Source organism: Rattus rattus, chromosome 3, assembly GCF_011064425.1.
Source record: "Rattus rattus isolate New Zealand chromosome 3, Rrattus_CSIRO_v1, whole genome shotgun sequence".
NCBI classification, from domain to species: Eukaryota; Metazoa; Chordata; class Mammalia; order Rodentia; family Muridae; genus Rattus; species Rattus rattus.
This window is the reverse complement of record NC_046156.1, coordinates 63,926,330-63,948,995: the sequence shown is the minus strand read 5'-3', so window position 1 is coordinate 63,948,995 and position 22,666 is coordinate 63,926,330. Positions and strand designations below refer to the sequence as shown.

The window sequence follows — 22,666 nt, the reverse complement described above, 5'->3', positions numbered from 1 at the left end:
AGTGCAATTCCTGGCTGACTAACTCTCCACTACTAGATTCTGGGCTACTGACTGATCGAGCCACACCCACTCTCCCTCTGTCAGGCTTCACAGCAAGTCAAGTTACCTGCTGGAGAGTCTCTCAGAATCTGTAACCTGCTCCCTGGTACCAGGATTCAAGGAAAGAAAAGCTAAATCCCAGGCCAGACGCTGCTCAAGTTTGCTCATATGCAGCCCTCTCCAACCTCCTGGTTGACTCCAGGATCCCTGCTGCTCCAGGGAGAGACAGACACCCTGCAGAGAGCCTATCTGAGTCTATAATCTGACCCTCTCGGTGTCTGGATTCCAGGAGAAAGCTTTTTTTTTTTTTTTTTTTCCAGTTTTCTAGGACATCAGAGGGCAGCTAGTGGAAACATATCTTCTACCTGTATAATGGGTATGTCTTAACTAAATATGCCCCTACCCTATACCCTCAGGGTGGTACACTACCCAGGAAGTTCCTCCCTTCCTCCTGATGCCCAGGCATCAGAGACAGCTTCACACTATAAAACATACTTCTGCCTTCCTTTGAGACCTACAGGAAGCAATCCCCAACTCTGCCATGGGATCCCGAACTCTCATCAGATCTCCACATTAATAACTCTTCCAATTAATCTTTTACCTGCCTCAAAAAAAAAAAAACAAAAAACAAAAAACAAAACACTTCACCCATAGATTGCTGAATACTATGAAGGTAATGTCTCTCTCTTCTGGAAGTTTTTCTGATTTCCTTAACTTTTAGATGGTTCTCTTCTTTCTGGATCTCATGTTGGGAGGAAGGGGCCTCCTGTATATGCAAAATTGGCCCAAATAAAGCTTTTCTGTGCTACAGCCATCTCCTCATCCTTTCTTCTTGCTCAGCCCTGGAATCCACTTCACAGAAGATTGCCAGCGACCTACCCTAGGTGGAAAAGATAGTTAAGGGAAGACCAGTAAGGTCAGGATGGGGTTCCAACCAACAACTATGGGTGCTCTCCCTGAACCCCATCATGAAATTTTCTGACAATCGGCAATGCCAGCAGCTGTTGAAGTGGATGCAAAAGAAAAGCGGGTGATAGATAACCTGCACGATCACCATAGCAACCAGGAAAAGGAACGCTTTCTTATAAGAGTCTTCACACAGCTGTAGAGGTAGAGATCTGCCCACATTCCTGTTAACTTTTGGCATCTCTCAGCAGGCTTGCGATTCTTCTCCACCATGGTTGACAGTGCTTCCTTGATTGGTCCCTTTTTTTTTTTTTCATTTTATTTGCATACCCACACTCAATTGATCAGGGCCCCGTTGGCACCCTATAAATTACATGCACAGCCAGAACCGACACAGACTTGTTGAAGGAAGAAGGCAAGGGAGGGTTCAGGGTCCAGCTTCTGGCTTAGGCTGCAGGCTGGCCCCAGGTACTCTTGCTCTTTTCAGAGGGCAAAGACTTCAGGGTATCAGAGAAGGAAGACTAAAAGACTCCCTGGAGGGACTTGCTAGAGACTCCACGTGCGGAAGGCTTCTGCCACCTGGGCCTTCCACTTCAAGCTGGGTGCTTGCTTAAGCCAGCCTCACTCATTCCTGCCTCAGACTGCAACACTCCGCACTTCAGCTCCAAATGGGGGTTTGCCACTGCTGCTTGAGACAGGAGCTGTGCCTGCTGTTCCAGTTCTCCTATTGGTGATCTGAACACTTGTTCTACAAGGCACAGCTCTTGGTTGGGACCGTAAAGCCCTCTGAAAGCCTTCTTGGGGCTATAATGATTCTCTACCAGAACCCCACTGGTCCGAGAGGCTAAACATTTTCATTTTACTTGTCAAGTCCATGTGGCAATGTTTTAAAGCTCTTTTATTCCACTTAAGGTTGATGATCCCAAATCAACAGTAAAGTACCTCCTATCTGTCCACTGCATTCTTGGAGGAGGATGTGAAAATAACCTGGTTGGAAATGGGAGATGTTCTCCACCACCTTACTATTTCACTAACAAAAGTTAAGATCTGAGATATTAGAGAAGACACAAACAGCAGTTGGCATGTGTTCTGTGATGGTTTTTAACGGAGACTTAAACAAAAATCTACTCACTACAGATAGGGGGTAAGTGGCAGGCTAAAGTAATGACTCTACCAAAGTCCAACTTGACAAACCAGTGACTTTGCTGGGGTTACTTATAGGAGTAACAAGTCACTCAAAAGCTCATCCAGCACAGGCAACAAATCAGAGCAGCTAGTTGTGTCTCTTCTTTTTCCTAAGCAATCTGTTACTACCTGTACTAACCTGTACAGTTACTATGTAACTGTAGGAAGGGCCTTATGAATCTTGTAAGTTTCAGGAGCTTCTTGAGCCTTACCTGAGTCCTTTTTTTCCCATTTTTTTTTTCTGAGACAGGGTTTCTTTGTGTAGCCCTGGCTTTCCTGGGACTCACTCTATAGACCAAGATAGCCTTGAACTCAGAGATCTTCCTGCCTCTGCTTCTGAGTGCTCAGTTTAAAGATGCACCTCACCACACTGGGTTTACTCCCTGAGTCTTTATGAGAGGACAAAATTGCTACACATTATGGTATAAACACTTTCTATTAAAAAAAAACAATGCTATGCTACAAAATGGACCTTTACCATACCAAAGACCCATCAGCCTTGCATCTAGATAAAAATACCCAAGAAAATTTTATACAGTGGCACCATTAGATAATAATTATAATCACACCTGGAAATAAAAGAGTGAAATTATGTTTAAATAGTTAGAGAAGGGATGCATAAATTAACATACATAATAAGTTATTCTCTAGCAGTGAAATTGTACAATATGCAACTTACTCAAGTTGCATCATAAGAGATGACACTTAACAAGTTTCTGAAAATAAAAGTCCCAGGAAATATACGTACAATTAATAAAAATGTGTTGCTTACTAATAACATGCAAAGAGAAATGAAAGCAATGTAGTAGCTGTGTAAATGCAAATTCATGATGGGAGTTACTACTAAGGTGAAGAAAACAGTATTGGATTGGGACCATTTACAAAGTGATGAACAGCTCACTGGAAATATTTTAGTTCTTCTGGTGGGTGTCAAGCTGTTGATGTGTTGGTTTATTTGATAAGTATGCGTTCAGATCACACGTGTGCAATGCCAGTGGGGACCAGAAGAGGGCACATAGGATTCTCTGGAACCGGCATTACAAATGGTTTTGAGCAGACCTGAAGGTGCTGAGAATCAACAATGAGACTCCTGGAAGAACAGCCATTGCTCTTAGCCTCTGAGCCATCAATCCAGACTCCATTCTGTTGCTTTTTCCTGTACCAATTTAATCAAAGCAGATCTTCAGGAGTCTACTGGCTACAGAACATTGACAACCAGTTCTGTGGCCTTCAAGTCCACTTAAAAAAGATTGTATCTACACATATTCTTTCGGGTCTTCAACCAAACCACATTATGGAGAACTGGGGAGTAGAATCAAGGCCCTGAGAAAAACTGCAGTATCCTGACACCAAGTACCTGGTTCCCACCATGCACACAAAAATGCCCTCCTCAGATGGTAAAATAGTGAGAGAGAAGGAGCCACAAACCCTCATTTTCCAAGGGCTCAAACAAAAGAGGGATGCATCACATGGGCTTCCCTCCCACGCCGGCGCGCCAGTGATGTCACCAATCTGCGCCCTAACCATTGATTCCTGACTGAAGGTGGAGGACTACGCGTTGGGACCAACCGGGTGAGTCCTGCTCAGCCTTGGGCTCACGAGTGGGTAGCGTCCGAGGAGTCGCGCGCGGGTAAGAGGCCCCTCTTCCAACACGGGCCGCCGCCTCCGCAGCCTGCAGCGCTGGAAAAGGAGACGCGGGGAGCAGTGGTGGAGGCGGCGGGTGCAGCGGGGCTGCGCGGATGCTTGGGCGCTCGGGCGGGAGCCACTGGGTACCCGCGGCCCTCCCGCCGAGAGTGCCCTTCCCCGCAGATGCGCGGCCCCGGAGCCTGGCTCCGGGAGCCAACCCAGCACCCTGGAGTAGCTGGCACGGGGCCACGGAGGTGCCCGCCATGGGTTCCCACGCGGGGTCGCGGGCACCGCGCTCAGCCTCAGGCTGGCCCTGAGGCAGGAGGCCTTGTTGCGTCACCTGCCTTTCCTTAGTCTGTATGGCTCTGTTCTTGGGCCCTGCCCGAGGGTAAGGCGTTCCGCGTCGGTGTCCGAGTCCGGGGAAACTCGGCGGTGAGCTTTTGAATGCGTAGGGGGAGAGGGCAAGCGTGCAATCAGCCGAGGGCAGTCAGCCGAGGGGGCTGTGTCTAAGCGGCTACAGGACCCCTGCACACTGGCACACTGAGGCCTCCGACACTGACTGCAGGAGAGGGAGGACAGGTTGCTGGAGCAGGTCATTAGGGACAGAGAATGCAGGAACGTCAAATTGTGGGCAGCTGAAGGACGATGCCAACTATTTCTCTAGGAAAGAGGTCTTGTTCCTATCTAAAGATCCTGAAAAACATCCATGTTATTTACAATTGAATGCTTGCTGTATGGGAGGCAGAGAAGGACACTGAGCGGGCATAAACGGTAGAATCAGGTCCACTGGTTCTCGGCAGTGTGACATTGCTCTCCGGTCTTCTTTCTGCGCTTATCTACAAAATGAAGATAATTATACCTCCCTTGACCCGCTGTAAGAATTTAAAGTGGCTGGCTATGATTAGGGGCTGGCACAGGCATTTGTATTGCTGCTGCTGCTGTTGCTTCCCTTCAGTGGTGTGGCTTCAGAGGCGGGAGATATTTGTGCTATTTTGGGTATTTGCTATCCTGCCACTGTTTCCCTGCTGTAGCCTGCATAAAATTCTGGAGCTGAAACGAGATTAAGGCTTCAGTCTATTATACTAATTATACCTTCTCCTTTTGGAACATTTGCTCCTGATACTGTGTCAGATTTCACATACACTAATTTATTTAACCCCACCAACAACCTAGTGTTGAACCCATTTTACAGATGGCACAAGGTAAGTCTTGGCCAGGGTCCTAATACTGTCGCAGAGCTAGAGCCAAACCATCAGGCTGTGTATGTGGTTTGGGTCTTAACCTTTCTCAATGACTAGTATCCTGGCAACGTGAAGGCATTGGCAGTGGGGATGGGGCATCATTTCCTGTGAGAATAGCATCTAATTATTGAAATGATTTGTCGTCTCTTCTTTTACATCTTAACCAAGTATTGTTCGGGTGTGAGCCAAGACTTAGATTTTTTTTTTTTTTTTTGTTCGGGGTGGAGAGGAAGGTTCCTGGGCTTGGGCTTGATCGTACTTACAGCACTGGAATCCTGGGGCAGACAGTAGGTGTTTGATGATTGCCTGTAGAAAGAAGAAGAGAAAACCCTGTTACTCTCACCGGCAGGAGACCAATGCTTCCCTTTCAGCTGCTATTTTTATACTTCACACACAGCATCTTACTGATGCACAGACTTAAAGATTTGAAGCTCCCTTATAGTCCAAGGTTGGCATTATTGTCTGTGACAAACTGATTAGAGTTTTGAAGTGTGCAAACAGCAGGATGGGGCTTTGGGGCTTTTGCAGGGACCTCTTGAGCTACAGCAGCTCGCTTTGCTGTGACATCTGGTAAGCTTGGCCTTACTGGGCTCAGCTGCTTGAAAGCTTTTGCCCAGTTTTCTCGAAAGCACCAGACGACTGTTTGGCATCCAGGGTAAGAAGTTTGAAATGCTAAGTTTTTCTAAAATGTAAGTGTTTAGGAACGATCTGTGACTGATGCTATGTCAGGTTTGCACAAGCTAGAGTCATCCAAGAGGAAGGAGCCTCAGTTGAGAAATGTCTCCATAAAATCATTTGTAGGCAAGAAAAGCCCGTGGGGCATTTTCTTAATCAGTGATTGATGGGGAGGGCCCAGCCCATTGTGGGTGATTTTACCCTTGGGTAGGTGGTCCTGGGTTCAATAAGAAAGAGGACTGAGCAAGCCACAAGAGGCAAGCCAGTAAACAGCACTCCTCCATGGCCTCTGCATCAGCTCCTGCCTCCAGGTTCCTGCCTGAGTTCCTGTCCCTGAGTTCAATGATGAACTGTGATGTGGAAATGTAAGCAAAGTAAACCCTTCCTTCCCCAGGCTTTTGGTCATAGTGCTTCATCACAGCAGTAGTGACCCTAGCTAAGACAGATGCTCAGCTGTGGAACTAGTTTTGAATTGTTCTTGGTGCTTTATATTGATTTTTTTTTTTTTTTTAGGTACTAGGGATTGAGCTTGTATCCTCACACATGCTAGGCACTCACTCCATCACTGACCCATATCCCTTGCCTCTTTTTCTTCTGAGAAAGGGTCTGTAATTTGCTGCTGCTGGCCTTGAACTCACAATCTTCTTGCCTTAGCCCTCCTGAGTAGTTGGGATCACAGGTCTGTGCTACAAAGCCCAGCTTTCTTTATGTTTTAAAGCAGTTATTGTGTGCCGTTCCTGTCTTTAATCTATAGTTCTATGGAGTAGACTATTGGGCTTATATAACTTATCCATTTTAGACTGTGGTTTAAGCACACATTCCTTTGTTCCTGAACCCAAGGAGCTCAAATGATCTTTCCATGCTTTTCCAAATGCCTGAAATCTGCCTTTTTCACTTGCTTTATCAGATGCTGGGAGAGACCTCTGACATCTGTCCTCCCTTGCTGTCTGTACCCTTCCTTGCATAGAAAGTGAAGTTCTCTCCCTGAAAGATAACATATTACTGTAGCCACGGATTTCAGGAACCCCATGTAAGCTCCTTAAGTAAAAGATTTCCCTCCTTGATTGCTTCAGTTGGAGTCCAAAGGTGAGCTTCAGGCATGGCTAACTCCTGGGGCTGAAATGATGTCATCTGGACCCTCTGGGCCCTGTCTTTCTCTGCACTTTTTTAGTTTATTGTTTCTTTTTGTTTTCCTATACACTAGAAAAGCTGAGACTACTGACTGCCCTAAGTCATGGCTTTGTGGCTAGCTGCTTTCTAGCATGGCAGATCACTCACTGTGGACAGAAGGAGAGAAGCTCTGTGGCTGGACAGGCTGTCTCCTGGGATGGCAGTGCACACTGATTCTCTATAACCATGGAGGAAGCAGAAGCAGCAGGTGACTGCCGTGGGCTGCACTTGTTTACAGGTGTGTTCTCCTCTTGCACTTTTAATGACCTTCTACGAGAGCCTTTGACCCAGAAGGAATCTGTCTGCTTTTGTTTGCTCACCATACAATGGTTTTCAGTGGTAGCAACTGTCAGCTGCTTCTCATCCAGTCCTTGAGTTCACACCTGCTCTTGGCTTGGCCTTCCTGACTGTCCCTCTGCCTGTTCTGAGAAGGTGTCCTTCGGTGGATCAGACACCTCTTTCCTGTGATGGTTAGCTTTAATTGTCAACTCAACCTAGAATCAACTGGGAAGAGAGTCTCAGTGAGGTGCTGTCTACATTGGGTTTGCCTGTGGACGCCTCGGAGAGGGGCTGTCTTAAGCCTGTTCACATAGGAAGACCCAGCCTGCTGTGGGCAGCACCATTCCTGAGGCAGGGCTTCTAGTAAGAGTGGAGAAGTTTGGCTGGAGACAAGCAAGTGCGTGCATGCGTTCATCCCTCTGACTTTGACTATGGATGTAAGGTGGCTTGCTGATTGACGTTCCTGCCTTTGCCTTTCCCAGGGTGATGGTCCGTGCTCCAGAATGGAGCTATAGTAAGCTATAGTGAGCCGCCTTTGTGTAGCTTACGTCAAGGTATTTTATCACAGCAGAAGTGAAGCTTGAACCTAGCAGGCTATCTTTCTGGCTTTGTTTTGTTTTTTGTTTGTTTGTTTTCTGAGACAGGGTTTCTCTGCATACCTCAGGCTGTTCTAGAACTTACTCTGTAGACCAGACTAGCTTCAAACTCAGAGATTTGCCTGCCTCTGCCTCCCAAGTGCTGGGACCAAAGGTGTGCACCACCATCACACAGCTTGTTCTTGTTTTTTTGCAGCAGGGCCTTAAAATGTAGCACAGACTAACCTGGAATTCAGTGGAGACCCAGCTGGCCTGGTGTTTATAAGAGCCTCTCGTCTTAGTCTCCCGAGTGCTGGGATTGCATGTGCATCACCGTGCCCCATGGTTGCTTCTGCTTGGGAGCTGTGTGCCTACTGCACCGTCTGTGTGGACAGAGCACTGGAAGAAGGGGCTTGTCCTTACGTCTCTCCCGTCTTAGCACTGTCCGCCCTGCAGACTGAAGACCACCTTGCATTGCGTCTTTGTTTGTCTTCACTGGTCTCGTTGGTGAGAGCAGGGGGAAGGAGCTGCTTGTTTTCTCTGGGGCTAGGGTAGGAGTTGGCCTCTGCCTGTACCCAGTGAAGGTTTATGAAGAGAATGCTGCCTTGTTAATGAGGTGCCAGTGTGTTAGACAGATCATCTTACTGTAAAGGTCTGAAACTCCATTCCCAGTGGACATCTCTGGAAGGCAGACCCCTGCTCATGTGTGGGTTTGTCCTGTGGGCGTCAGGCCCATGGAGAAGCCAGCTGGGAATGCTTCCCTGGGAGATAGCCTTTCAGAACATACTGATGTGAGAAAGAGTCTGTCTTGCCATGTTGCCCAGGCTGGCCTTGAACTCAAGTAACACTCCTGCCTCAGCTCAAGTTACTGGGACCACAGGTTGCATTACCTCACTGACTCCTTGCCGTACTTCGATACGGTGTGTTACGGTTTTGTTTCTACCGTGAGGTCCCCTTCCCCCCTTGGGATATTAATTTTAAATACTTCCTCTAGTACCTACAATGTGCCAGGCACTGTTATAGCCCTTGAATTAAAGAAAAAAAATTAAATCACACCAACTTATTCTCAAACTGCATCAAATTCTTAGACTGGGCTTTGGGGGTCAATGTTATGAACTTGAAAGTGTCTTGACTTTCTACTTCTAGCAAGACTCTAATCTTTAAATCAAAGAAAAGGGAGGAGTCGGGTGAGGTGGGCTTAGGGATATAGCTCTGTAGTATAGACACTGGCTTAGCATGTAGGAGGCCTTAGACTCATTCTCAACACTTGAAAAGAAGGAGAAGGAGGGGTGCTTCTCATGCACAAGGAAAGAAGATGACCATTTAACCGTGCACTGCTGCCAGGTGTCTAAACTGCAGCCCCTCGGCCACAGTCCTCTGCTGAAGTCCTAATGTGCTCCTTACAGGGGAGTGAGGAGGAAGTGGCCCTTACACAGGATTCCTGGGATCAGAAGTGCTCGGGTTTAGGGTGGGGGTAGATTTAGGGGATATTTGCAAATGTATAATGAGATGCTTTAGAAAATGGGCCAGAGAGTAAACAGCACATATCCTTTTTCTTTTCATACGTGTCTTACACACGCAGCGTCGCTCAACAGTTCTCCTGGCTTCGTGTGAGGCAGTTTCATGGCTTAGAACTTCTCTGTGGACCGCGTCAGAGCTTAAAGTCTTCAGGCCGAGCATTTGCTCAGACGCCAGGATGCTCAGCTCATACCCACTCCTCCTGCCTTCCACAGGGTTCTCCCTGCCCCGCAGAAGCTAATGTTTACACTAAAAATGGGAAAACTTAAGATCAGTTTTTAAAATATCTGGTTTTAATTTATATTTCATTATGATTAAGTGAGGTTTTCCCATATCCAGTCAGCTATCTTTTTATATTCAAAATTCTTAATAAGTATTTGCTATTTGTTATGTTTAAGTTTGTTTAAAAAATAAATTGCTAGAGCGCTTGCCTAGCAAGCGCAAGGCCCTGGGTTCGGTCCCCAGCTCCGAAAAAAAAAAAAAGAAAAAAAATAAATAAATAAATTGCACAGGTGGTCTACAGCAGTGGTTCTCAACCTATGGGTCGAGACCCCTTTGACAAACCTCTGTTTCCAAAAATATTTACATTATGATTCACAACAGTAGCAAAATTACAGTTATGAAGTGGCAATGAAAATGATTTTATAGTTGGGGGTTGCCTTAGGAAGGTTGAGAACCATTGCTATAAAAGTATGAGTATATTTGTTATTAAAAAAAAAAAAAAGCTGATTTGCTGTGGACTTTGTTCCACAGTATCGACTATCTGGTTTGGGCTTTGGTGTTAAGCATACAAACTCTATTTGGGGTTGGGGTGTAGCTCAGCAGAGTGATTGCCTAGTGTGTGTACAGCATAACTTCCATCCCAGCACCAGAGATTAAATACTTCTCATTCTTCTCAAAGACAGATTTATCCTATTGGGTTCTTCTTCTTCTTCTTCTTCTTCTTCTTCTTCTTCTTCTTCTTCTTCTTCTTCTTCTTCTTCTTCTTCTTCTTCTTCTTCTTCTTCTCTTTTCTTTTCTTTTTTTTGTCTATAAGCTTAAACATGTCCCCTCTCCCCCTTCATTCTATTTTTAGTTTTTATATAATTTTAAAAAACAAGTTTTGTGTTTATTTCAGGTTTTAAAAAAAAATTTGATGAGCTTTTTAAAAAAACAAATTCATGTGGTTTTGTGTGCACTTATCTGCACATGCATGCCTGGTACCCATGGAGACCAGAAGAAGGTATTAGATCCCCCTGGATCTAGAGTTACAGATAGTTGTAGCCACTGTGTGTGTGCTGGGAGTTAAATCTGGGTCCTCTGGAAGGAGAGCAGACAGTGTTCTCAATCACTCAGCCATTTCTTAGCCCTTATCTAGTTAATTTTAAAAAGAAAATTTATAATACAAGGGGCTAGAGAGAAGGCTCTGCCCTTGAGAGCACTAGTTGCACTTCAAAGGGTGTGAGTTCAGACAGCAACTGTGGTGGTTTGAATATGCTTGGCCCAGGGAGTGGCACTATTAGGAGGTGTGGCCTTGTTGGAGGAAGTGTCGGGGTTGGGATGGGCTTTGAGACTCTCCTCTGAGTTTCCTGAAAGTCAGTCTTCTCCTGTTTGCCTTTGGAACAAGATGTAGAACTCTCAGCTCCTCCTGCACCATGCCTGCCTGGATGCTGCCGTGTTCCTGCCCTGATGATAATGAACTGAACCTCTGAACCTGTAAGCCAGCACCAATTAAATGTTGTCCTTATAAGAGTTGCCCAGTTCATGGGATCTGTTCACAGCAGAAAAACCACAACTAAGACAGCAGCATACATGATGGGCAGCTTATGACCATCTAGTGCTCCAGCTTCAGAAATCCAGTGTCCTCTTCTAACCTCTGCAGGCGCTCTCTCTCTCTCTCTCTCTCTCTCTCTCTCTCTCTGTGAGTGGATGTGGGTGTGTCATACACATGTGCAATTAGAAATAAATCACTCTTTAAGCATGTTAACGGAAGGTCTGTGTGTTCAGTTATGCTGTTATTGCTGTGCTGTGAAACTGGTCTCCAGTACGAGTGCTCCTGGCTTATGCTGGGCTGGCTTGTGTGCCTCTTCGACTTCTTTATGTTTGCAAAGAGCATACACATCAATAGGAACGGATTTCACACTTTGGTCTTTGTCCAGCCATGTGCAGTTTATACTCAGGCAGTACCCAGCCACACTGTCCGAGGGACATAAAGGGCTTTTCACAGCTTCGCTGTCTGCCAGGCTGTGGTCAGCACGTAGCACAGCACATGCACTCTCTCCTTTTTAGTTGGTGGTGGATGTACTGGGATGCAACCCTATTGGAAGTCAAGGGTCATTTACAGCTCGTTATTTTAGTATTCTTAGCATTTCAGAAATTGCTGCAGGAAGTTCCGTTTACGCGCTTAACTGGGCACTGGTTTAGTGCACAGCCTTTTGTGTGTAGGCAGGATGATCTGTTCAGCCTCTGCCCATCCTTCTCACATGCTCCTAAAACTCTATTCTGAGACGATGTATATGCTTGTATGTACAGATTTTATGTGACTCATCCTGTATTGTAACAGAAAATAAACGCATTTAATTAGTAGCTAAATCAAGAAATAAAACATTCCTACTGGAAAGTCACCGAAGCCTATTTCCAGTCACCACTCCTGAATACAATTGCAGCTGTCATGTCCTTCACTACAGATTCCTTCTAAACTCCCAGCAAATGGAATTATGGAGTGTGTATTTTTATTGTTTCTGGGTTTTGTCTGCTTCTTGTTTTGTTTTTTGAGACAGTCTGATACAGCACAGGGTAACCTTGGATTTGTTATATAGCTGATGATGACCTTAAACACCTGACTGTCCTGTCTCAATCTCCTAAGTGGTGGGATTGTATGAGCATTTTCCTACCACACCCAGCTTACATTATTTATTTGGTCTGTATGTGGTATATATGTGATATATATATATATATAGATAGATAGATAGATAGATAGATAGATAGATAGATATAGATATAGATATGTATTATCCACATATATATGTGGGTATATATATACATATATATGTGTGTGTGGTGCATATATGTATATATGTGGTATGTATGTATGTATGTGGTATATATGTATCCATGTATACTTCATGTGCTTTGATCCCGCCACTTGGGAAGCAGAGGCAGGTAGATCTCTATGAGTTCAAAACCAGTCGGATCCTATAGTGAGATCCTGTCTCAAAATAAAATAAGGTTTAGAAACTGGGGAGTGGGGGGGGGGTTCTTCAGTAGTTAAAATGCTTGCAAAGGACCTTAGTGTATGGCAAAGACCAGAACTGTTGGACACTGAGTGTCTACCTCCATTTCTCTCCATCTTGTTTTCTGAGATAGGGTTCTTCATTTAACCTGGAGCTCACCAATTCAGCTGGCCATTAAACTCCAGGAATCCCTGTCCCTCCTCCCCAGGGCTGGAACTACAGATGCACACTGCAATGTCTAGCTTTTTATTTGAGCGCTGAGGATCCGAATTGAGATCGTTACACTTGTGTGCCAGGGACTTTCCAACTGAGCTGTCTTCAGTGTTCCTGCAAATAGCCCTCAAGTGTCTGTTCAGCACTAGAATGGCATTTGGGTGGCTCCAGTTTGGGACTATGAAGAAAAAGTTCTAAGGCTGGGCATCATGATGCTTTTATCCCAGGACTTGGGAGGCAGATGCAGGTGGATCTCTATGAGTTCAGCCTGGTCTACACAGGGAGCTCCTGTCTCAAAATAAAATAAAGTTTAGGGACTGGGGTTGTGTTCAGTAGGTAAAATGTTTGCAAAGGACCTTAGTTTGGTCCTCATAACACGAGTTTGAAACAAATCTGAACAGAACAGAACAAGTAAGCAGAAAGCCCATGCCAGCACAGTAGTGTCCCCTTGTAATCCTAGGAAGATGGAGCGAGGAGGGTTCCTGTGACATGATGGCCAGGCAGCCCCACTTCAGTAAGCTTCAGGCTAGTGAGAGACCCTCCCTTAAAGAAGGTGGACTGTGTTCCTAAGGTTGTTCTCTGGCCTTCACACACACATAGGCACCCTCCGCCTATACATACATGAGCATTTGTATACATGTGCACATGAAAAAAGTGTAAAGGTTGTAAATATACATGTGCGAGCACGTGAGCACATGTGCACGTGCACACACACACACACCCACACACATTTGATGAAATTTTTTTTTCATCTTCAGATATTTTTAAGGGCATAATTCAAGAGTATATAGGCATGTGTGACCAGCTTTCCCGTTGACCATCACCTGTCTCATCGATTACATTGTTTAGTTAGTTCAGTGATTCAGTGATAGAGTCACCTTATAATCATCGTGAACTGAGATTACACACTTACTTAAGACCTTAGTACAATGTCCATTAGCCTTGCAAAGCAGTTGGGTTGTCAGTTTAACTTTAGAAGATAGATCCTTGATTGTTCTTTTTTCGTTGTTTTGTTATATGTTTATGGGTGTTTTGTCTGCATGTATATCTGTGTCTCGGAGTTTCCATTGCAGTGCAGACACACCATGATCAAGGTAACTCTTATATGGATAACATTTAATTGAGGCTGCCTTACAGGTTCAGAGGTTCAGTCCATTATCATCAAGGCAGGAGCATGGCAGTGTCCAGGCAGGCATGGTGCAGGCAGAGCTGAGAATTCTACATCTTGTTCTGAAGGCAAACAGGAGAAGACTAGCTTCCAGGCAGCTAGAACTAGGATGAGGTCTTAAAGCCCATGCCTACACTGACAAACTTCTCCAACAGGGCCATACTTCCTAATAGTGCCACTCCCTGGGCCAAGCATATTCAAACCACCACAATCTACCTGGCACCAATGGAGGTTAGAAGAGGGCTAGGATCTGAACTCAGGTCTTCTTCAAGGGCAACAGGTGCTCTTAACTGCTGAGCCATCTTTCCAGTCCCTCTTCCTCTCCCACTCCCTCTCCCACATATCTCTCTGTACTCATTGTGTTGTCCTAGTTGGACTGGAACTCACTGTGGAGACCAAGCTGACCTCAAATTCAGAGATCTGCCTGCCTCTTCATCCCAAGTGCTGAGTTTAATGGACAGGGTCGTTATACCTGGCTATTTTAATTTTTTTGTGTATGGGGAGGGGCAATAATAGGGTCTCACTATTTAGCCCAGGTTAGCCTTCTAAAGCTTCCAAGTTGCTGGGATTAGTATGCCACTATGCTTGCTGCTTCTCTTGACTTGATGACTATAAATATTCACTGGATGAGTGTTTGCTGAATACTTTCTATGCGTAAGGCCCTGTGCTGTGTCATGAGAGTGAAAGCTCTCACTGCACACGCAAGTAGACTTGATTAATGAAATGACCATGTAAATATAAAAGAAGTAGTAAGTGTAAAAGAAGGCCCTAGTATTACGGGCACTATAAACTTCATATGCCCTCTATCCCCTGGTGTTGGAAAGGAACTACCAGAAAACTGGGGCTGGACTTTTCAAGCCTGAAAGAGTGTGATTTAACTATTAGGTAAGCAAGATGGAAGGCGGGCCAAGCCAACAGTATATAATGTGGCAGACATTGTTTTGGACCTGAACCTTTATCCTAAGATTTATGGGTAACCTTCAAAAGGCAGCAGTAACCCAGTCAGATTTGAGAACACTTTGTAGGTTTCAGAATCAAAATTAGATTGTGGAAGTACCCATGGAGTCCCCAAACCAGTATCACGTATTCTCAGCTTTATTTTATTTTTGACAGTGCTTTCTATGCAGCCTGGCCTGGCCTTAAGCAAGTGGCTCTATCAGGTTAGAGAGCCTACAGTCCCTACCTCTTGAGTGCTGGCATTATAGGTATTGACGACACTTTACACAGGGCATGGCAGTTGCTTGGAGTATTTATTGGAAAACTGAGCTTGTGTACTTTCCCAGCAAGGCCCCTGTGTCCCCAACTGCCAGAACAAATACTGCAGACAGGTGACTCAGCACTGCAGATGCTTCTCTCTCTGCCCTGGAGGCTGCTGGGTGTCACTGCACTGAAGTCAAAGTGTGGGCTGGGCTGGGCTGCCTCTGTAGGGGAAGTGTCTAGGCTTGCTTGTTCCCAGTGGCCACTGGCATTGCTTGGCTTGGTGCTGGTCATTGCCATCTTTAATGTCAGCATCTTGGTCACTCCCCTCTGACATCAGAGGACTGTCTCCTCTGCGTGTGGGTGGAAATTTCTGTGAACTTGTCAATAATGAAAAAGTGACGTTTTAAAATGAGTTAGAAGGCCTGATATGGTGGCACACATCTGTAATCCCAGCACTTAGGGTGCTGAGACCTGAGGATCTTGAGCAACACGGTAGAATCCTATTTCAAAGAAGAGTTAGAAATTGCAGAGTCGGGGTTGGGATTTAGCTCAGTGGTAGAGGGTTGCCTGGGGAAGCAAGGCCCTGGGTTGGTCCCCAGCTCGAAAAAAAAAAGAAAAAAAAAAAAAAAAAAAAGAAATTGCAGAGTCAAGTCCTCTGCAGGGAAGACTGTGGGTGACTGCCAGCAGTGGCTCCGAAAGGTCCGCAGTAGTGAGTAGCTGGCCTCTCCTCCCAGAGTTTCCTCCTCAGTCTCTGCTCTAGGACAGTAAGAGACAGCATCACACATTACCTTTAAGCTCCGTTAGGAACATGGAATAACAACTGCTCAATTAAGAACAGGGAGAAATAGGCAGAGGCAGGCAGATCTCTTGAGTTTGAGGCCAGGTTGGTCTATAGAGTGAGTTCTAGGACAGCCAGGGCTACATAGAGAAACTGTCTCAAAAAGAAAAAAAAAAGAAAAGAAAAAGAAATAGGGAGAAAAAAGTAATTTCCATCTATTAGTTGTTTCTTAAATTGGCTATTTTATGACTTGTCCATCTGGCAAATTGGTTGTTCGTGAAATCTACCTGCTTTCCAAGAAGCAGCACTCAGGGCCCAGTCTGTTGTCGCTGTGCCCGTACAACACTTATTCCACAAGCTAAAGATGGGGCCATTGTCTTTCAGAAGCTAGGACTGAGCAGAGCTCAGGCTGGGACTGGGGGAGAAGAGGAAGAAAAAACAGTGGGTGAAAATCCCTTACCTTGAGCCCTACCTCAGTGGAACCCAGATGTGGGCCAGTAGCTGAGTCTCTGTACTGCCAGAGCCACCCCAGCAGCTGCTCAAGTGCTACTCACAGGACTGAGCTTGCAGGACAAGCAGCTTGAGCACCAGACAGGATTTAATACATTAGAGCCAAAGCGTTTATTGAGTTACTTTGTGGGCTGCTCATGCAGCTAAGTGTGCATTGGTATGCACACAGTGTTCTCCATGGACTGTTAGCCATTGTTTTAGCATTGTCGTTAATACTATAACTTTATTGTGTAACCACCAACCTTACCTGGCACACACATATTTTCCTTCCATTTACTGGAGAGCTCTGACTTAGTAATGAAAGCATGTCCCTTCTTCTGGAGACCTCTGGGTGTTTTGTTTTGGTGGGGAGTACCCAAAACAGTTCTTGCTTTCTAGTAATTTCAAAATTAGAAGGCTTTGGAAGGTAGAGGCAGGATGATAAGGGCTCAGAATCAGCCTCAGCTGTATGTGGAGGAGTTCAAGGTAACCCTGGACTATATGAGACCCTGTCTCAAAAACAAAACAAAACAAAAAACCAAAAGCTCCTTCTGGCTACTAACATCTATAGAATATCTCTCAGGGTCAATATAGCTAGCTGACACCTCATTCTTCTGTCTCCTGAAAACCTCCCAGATTATCTGAGCAAGTTAGACTGCTGGGGAAGCCCTGTGAGTTTAGAAAATGAATGTTTCAGGGCTGGAGAGATGGCTCAGTGGTTAAGAGCACTGACTATTCTTCCAGAGGTCCTGAGTTCAATTCCCACCAACTATGTGATGGCTCACAACCATGTGTAATAGTTGTGCCCTCTTCTGGTGTGTCTGAAGACAGCTACATATTCATATACATAAATAAATAAATAAATCTTTTTTTTAAATGAATGTTTCAAAGATAGTAGCTGTTTTGGTTGAAAGAAAACCCCCATGATAAATATCGAAGAGGCTGGGCATGATAGATAGTACACACCTATATCCCAAGGCTGAGGCAAGAATTCAGGGCTAGCCTGGGCTACATGCAAGTTCCTAGATACCCAGGGATATATATATGGTAAGACCTTGGGACAGAGGGGAGAATGAGAGAAAAAGAACAGAGGCTAATAAATTTGTACCTAGCAATACCACAGATTATGTTTCTTAAGAGATAGGTTATAGGGTGGGGATATATGGCTCAGTGGTAAAGTGTTTGCCTTAGCATACCCAAGGCCCTGGGGTCAATCTCAGCATTGGAAAAAAAAAAAAAAAAAAAAAAAAGCAAGGATAAGAAATTGCATGTATCCTCTTAAAAAATAATGTTCTTCGGGCTGAAGTGATGCTCAACTGTTAACTGTACATGCCGTTCTCTCAGAGGACCTAGATTCAGTTCCCAAGCACCCACATCAGGTGGCTCACAACTCCCTGTAACTCCAGCTTCAGGAGGGTCCGAGACCTCCAAAACCACTGGCACTCATAAATATTTGCCTCCCTCAAATCATTAAACTATTACTAGCTTAGTACTGAGTGCCTCCGTGATTCACTACTTTCCCTGACAACACAGCACTAGTTGTCAGCATGGCCTGCGGTCCCAGACAGCCCATTTCTTTCTCAGTACCCCTGTGGGAGCCAGCACTGAAGGCGATGAGCAGACGCTACTGTACTGTAGAGGCGACGGATCCAGCTGTGGGTAGACAGTCGTGTGTGGTCTGACATCTAACTACTGGAAGTTACGTATCAAAAACTGTTTTCTCTCCACAAAGTGAGGCTCAACAAAATCTACAACAGTCCAGTCAATAATCATAGGTAAAAGCAAGGCTGGGGTGGTAAGAGGACTGGAAGCTAAACCCAGTCAGCTTCTGAAGACACTTGTGGAACTGGAGCCTGGCCACAGTGAAGCCAGGCTTCTGCAAGCGCTGAGGGGAGGTTGTGAGACCTTAGTTTAAATGTCACAGTTATCTGGGTGGTGGCTCTAATGAGAAGCCCTCAGAGTTAAGTACATTGCAGGCTGAATAGAGGTTATCTTGGAACCTGACTGTAGGCTCCCAAGCTCCTAGGGAAGTAAGCTGCCACCTATTTGTTCCCAAGGCCCTCCAGCTGAGGGGAAACCTGGAAAGGGTAAACAGCCACGGATTGCTGTGGAAGCAGAAAGCTGGCTTTGGTTATGTGAACCTGTTGGTGTTTTCTGATCAGTTCCATAACAAATAGTAATGAGCAGAACAGTACAGATAGTGTAACCACCCAGTGAGCCCGGCCGGCAGTCGGGACGGTTACTGCGGGAGGGACACAGAATATGAATGAGACTGTCTGCAGGTCCTCATTGCTGAGATCTGACGACTGCAGTAGTTCTTCCAAGACATAAACTGACTTGTTGGAAAGAAAAGTTCTCTCTATTGAGAGCCCTTCCTGTGTTTGGATCACAGAGGACTGAGGGCTGGGAGGACAGTTGCCTGCACCAGAATCACCATGAAAATGCCTCTGGATTCTTCCTGATTATTTAGCAGGAAGGCAAGAAAGCAGAGGTAAGACATCATGCGCTTGATGTGAACAGAACAGAGAACGTGGGGGTTGGGCCTAGAATACTACAGGGAGAGTTGGTTTTGTTTGTTGCCTTTTAAATCTGTGGAATATAGCACACGCATACACACACACACACACACACACACACACACACGCACGCACACATATGTAAACATGAATAAATCAGCAGTGCATAACAGTTAAGCAAACATATCTAGCTACTACCCAGGTGAAACGCTGAACTATCGTTAGCCCCCAGAACATTCCTTCCATTTAGAACACCTTCCCCCTTGGAGGTGAACCTGTCTTGTGCAGTGCATAATTGAGCTTGGTTTTGCATGCTTTGGGACAGGAGGTTTTCTTTCGGTATCGTTACATTGTTTTCCATCTGCTGCAGGTGGCTGTAGTTTTTCTTCAATTACTGTGTAATATTCTAAAGTGGGTACATTTGCTTATTTTTGTTTCCAGTGTTTTGTAGCTTATCCTGCTATATGCATAGAATGGTTAAGTCATGGGGTGTGTTTTCCTGAGAAATGACTTCTTGCAGTGAGTGACTCGGGACTGCTCCTTTTGGCCCTCCTATATGTAGTTAATAGAGCCTCACTGGTGAGTGGACAAGAACACTAACTCACTGTGACCTTCTTTACTGAGCTGCCCTCAGAGCGCCAGATTGAGCTCTTTCCTGCGTTGATTGCTATTTTTTTATTTCCTCCTGTGAAGTTTCTGTTCTGCAAATTGTTTTACTTTATTTGAGTGCACTGTTGTCCACTCACCTATGACTGTCTGGGACTGCTGTGCAGGGGACACAGACTAGAACAGCCCTGCCCACTGGAGAGCCCCAGGGAGCACCGAAGGCTACCAACAGGAAGGACATGGTTGGGAGTGACTTTTGAGCTGTCCCTCTTGCCCAGACTGCTGCATGTTGGGGCTCCTACTTACGCTGTGTGCTGAGTGTTGACATTGTAGCACACACTAGATGCCCAGACTGCTGCATGTTGGGGCTCCTACGTGTGATGGGTGCTGACACTGGTACAAACACACCAGGTACACAAGGATGTGGAAGTGGAATTCCTCCAAAGTCTTAAAAAAAAAAAAAAAAAAAAGAAAACGAGAGGACAAAAGAGCAGAATGTGCGAAGAAGGTCGGGAGGGAAGGAATTTTATTTACAAAAAGGTATGAATTTGGGTAGACGAAGGACAGGCTAGTGGGGACAGGGCATTGGCCAATGGTCACTCTAGGAAGAGACAGACTTGAAAAATCTCAAAAACAGTACTGATTAAACACGGAAAAGGAACTTCCTCACAGGGCAGAGAGGGCGCTGTTGAGTGCCCGAGTGACGCTTTCCAAAATACCGTGAACAAAAATAAGCTCGTCGGTAAAATAGATTGCATCCAAGCTCTCAGATAACTCGTGTAGCACCCTGCTAGCGAAGGACTGGTGAGGAACGCTGTGGGTCTAGACTACCGCGGCCCAGCTCTTCTGGTGGGCGGGATGTGCCCGGCTACCGGGAGCAAACCCCTCCCCCCGCCCAACTGTTGGGCGGGGAAGCCTTTCAAGGAAACGAAAGTGAACTCTGGGGAGCCAGCCATCTTACGCCCCAGGTGCGGGCCTTGCCGGCGGAGCTATGTCTCAGGGGTTCAGGGGACCCACAGGTAAGCACACGGGGTCTGTACGCTCATATCTGGCTTGTGGTGTGAGTTACACGGGTCATGTGCCCCTTCTCAAACCGAACTGCCATCCCTTCTGGGGATTTCTATTCAGCTAGTTCTTGTAGCTTTGAACATTCTCAGGAAGGAGGCAGGCGAGAAGATAGACCTGCATCTAAGCCAGATGAGGACCCAGGCCAAGACAGTCATCCCTTCCCTTTCTCTTAAGACCCCTGACGCCTCGCTGAGGCGCTAGAGCCCCACATGAGCAACTTTCCTCTTGTCCCTCTTTGCTCTTTTTCAACTTCCTGAGAAATTTAAATTATCTCAGCTAACTGGCAGGGGGTGGGGAGGGGCGGGGAGGGAGTCTTCTAAGTACCTTGTGGCCATGAAGGGTGTCTTTCCACAGCTTACTGGGTAAACTGTAGTGCTTAGCATTAAAATGAGACTTCTGCTGCGGTCCATGACCTCAGCTGCAGCATTCTGAACACAAGAATCCAGATTCAGAGGATTCATGCGGTGTACAGCACTGATTATGACATTCTGGAAAGCAGTGGGGATGGAAACTGATCCTTGAGGGGAAGGAGAACCCTTTGGTGGGATTAGGGATGTTCTTTATCTTGATTTGACTATGCTGGTTTGTTTGTTTTTGAGACAATTTCTACGTGTTACCATGATTGCCCTCAGCAAGCCACCAGTCTTTCATCCCTACAGTTGGAATTTCAGACATGACCTCCCCAGGTTTACCCTTCAAATTTTAAAAAGCTATTTGGGGTGTACCCATAGCCTCACCCTTGATAAGCAAATGCTCCACTACTCTGTGCGTGTGTGTGTGTGTGTGTGTGTGTGTGTGTGTGTGTGTCTGTGTGTCTGTGTGTGTGTCTGTGTTTTAAAACTTTTAATTTGGTGGGTATGATGGCACATGCCTTTAATCCCAGTACTCATGAGGCAGAGGCAGGTGATTTCTGAGTTCAATGCCAAAACTATGTGGTCGGACCTTGTCTCAGAAACAAACACACAAAACAACCAACTTTTAATTTTGCAGATGTACATGCACACTTGTACTCCTTTCCACGAAAAGACAACCGCAGACTTAGGCCCTCAGGCTTCCAGGAATTTTCTTACTGGTCCCCTATACACTCAAGAGCCCCGCAATTACTGATTGTTATACCACACATCGGGATGTTTCTTGGGTTTTGGAGACTCAAACTCAGGTCCTTAAGATTATACGGCAAGGGCTTTATCCATTAAGTCATTTCCCCAGCCCTTAGTGTTGTGTGTGTGTGTGTGTGTGTGTGTGTGTGTGTGTGTGTGTGTGTGTGTGTCTTCCCTCAAAATTTTGGGCATCTATCTTGAATGAAAGCATTTTTTACATATACTACGATATTTGCCTTATGATAAGACCAAGGCCTTATCTTTTGATCCTACAGATGAGAGCCAGGATCAGAATGGTGTTTGGAGGGCCATGATGATGTTAGACGACTTGTTCTATAATTTGCATGGTGAATAGGCCTGAAGGGAAAGAGCAGTGAGAGGTGTAGAAACACTCAGTCTCGGTAGTGACTGTCTGCGGCTGCTCTGTCAGGGGTTTGTTAGAGACTTTCAGAGGTAAGAGCACAGGTAGCACAATAGTGATTAGGATGGTAAGATCCCTAGTCACAATAGTAGGGAACAGAAGGCTGTGGCCAGCTCCTGTAGCCTTCAGGAGAGTTGGGAAGGCTGTGAGCACATCAGAAACATCACTAAATGTTGTTACCTCCTCTGCTCCTACCTCCCCAGAATAACTCAGTAGACTCCTTAGTTTCATTTCTTCTGTGCCCCTTCTAGTGTGCATGCACGCAGGTGCTCGTTCTCTCTCTCTCTCTCTCTCTCTCTCTCTCTCTCTCTCTCTCTCTCTCTCTCTCTGGTTTTCTCTTTTTCTTAACGGAAGACAGCTTAACATGTACGCTACCATTTACACTTTTAACATACACCAGTTTTTTGTAGTAAAAATGCAGTGTGTCCAACACACACGTTCAGAGCTGACTGGTGTTCCACAGTGAGAGGCTGTTGCAGCTCAGCTTTGCAGCTACACACGCATATTTGCCAGATGTTGTCTGAAACTAGCCATGTAGATCCAGACTGTAGTTAGGGCAGGAGAGACGGCTCAGCAGGTAAGAACAGTGACTACTGTTGGGTTACATTATCCAGTTCTTGGGGGTCTCTGTCCTCAGTGGTGCACAGACATAAATGCAGGCAAAGCACCTATACACATAAA

The 22,666-nt window shown here is 45.7% G+C and overlaps 1 protein-coding gene across 6 annotated transcripts in view; it reads left to right on the top strand.

The window, feature by feature from the left end:
• The first annotated feature begins 3,656 nt into the window (after positions 1-3,656).
• Adar (adenosine deaminase RNA specific) overlaps positions 3,657-22,666 on the top strand; it is a 39,302-nt gene continuing 20,292 nt past the window's right edge. Inside the window, exons 1-2 of one of the 6 annotated variants that reach the window (XM_032897946.1) lie at positions 3,657-3,702; positions 6,877-7,080. In XM_032897946.1, the coding sequence (XP_032753837.1) occupies positions 7,029-7,080 (52 nt within the window). In that variant the 5' untranslated portion in view covers positions 3,657-3,702; positions 6,877-7,028. Of the gene's footprint in view, positions 3,761-6,876; positions 7,081-20,245; positions 20,416-22,666 lie in introns of those variants that run through there. The other 5 variants (XM_032897948.1, XM_032897950.1, XM_032897951.1 and 2 more) reach the window with 5 other exon arrangements.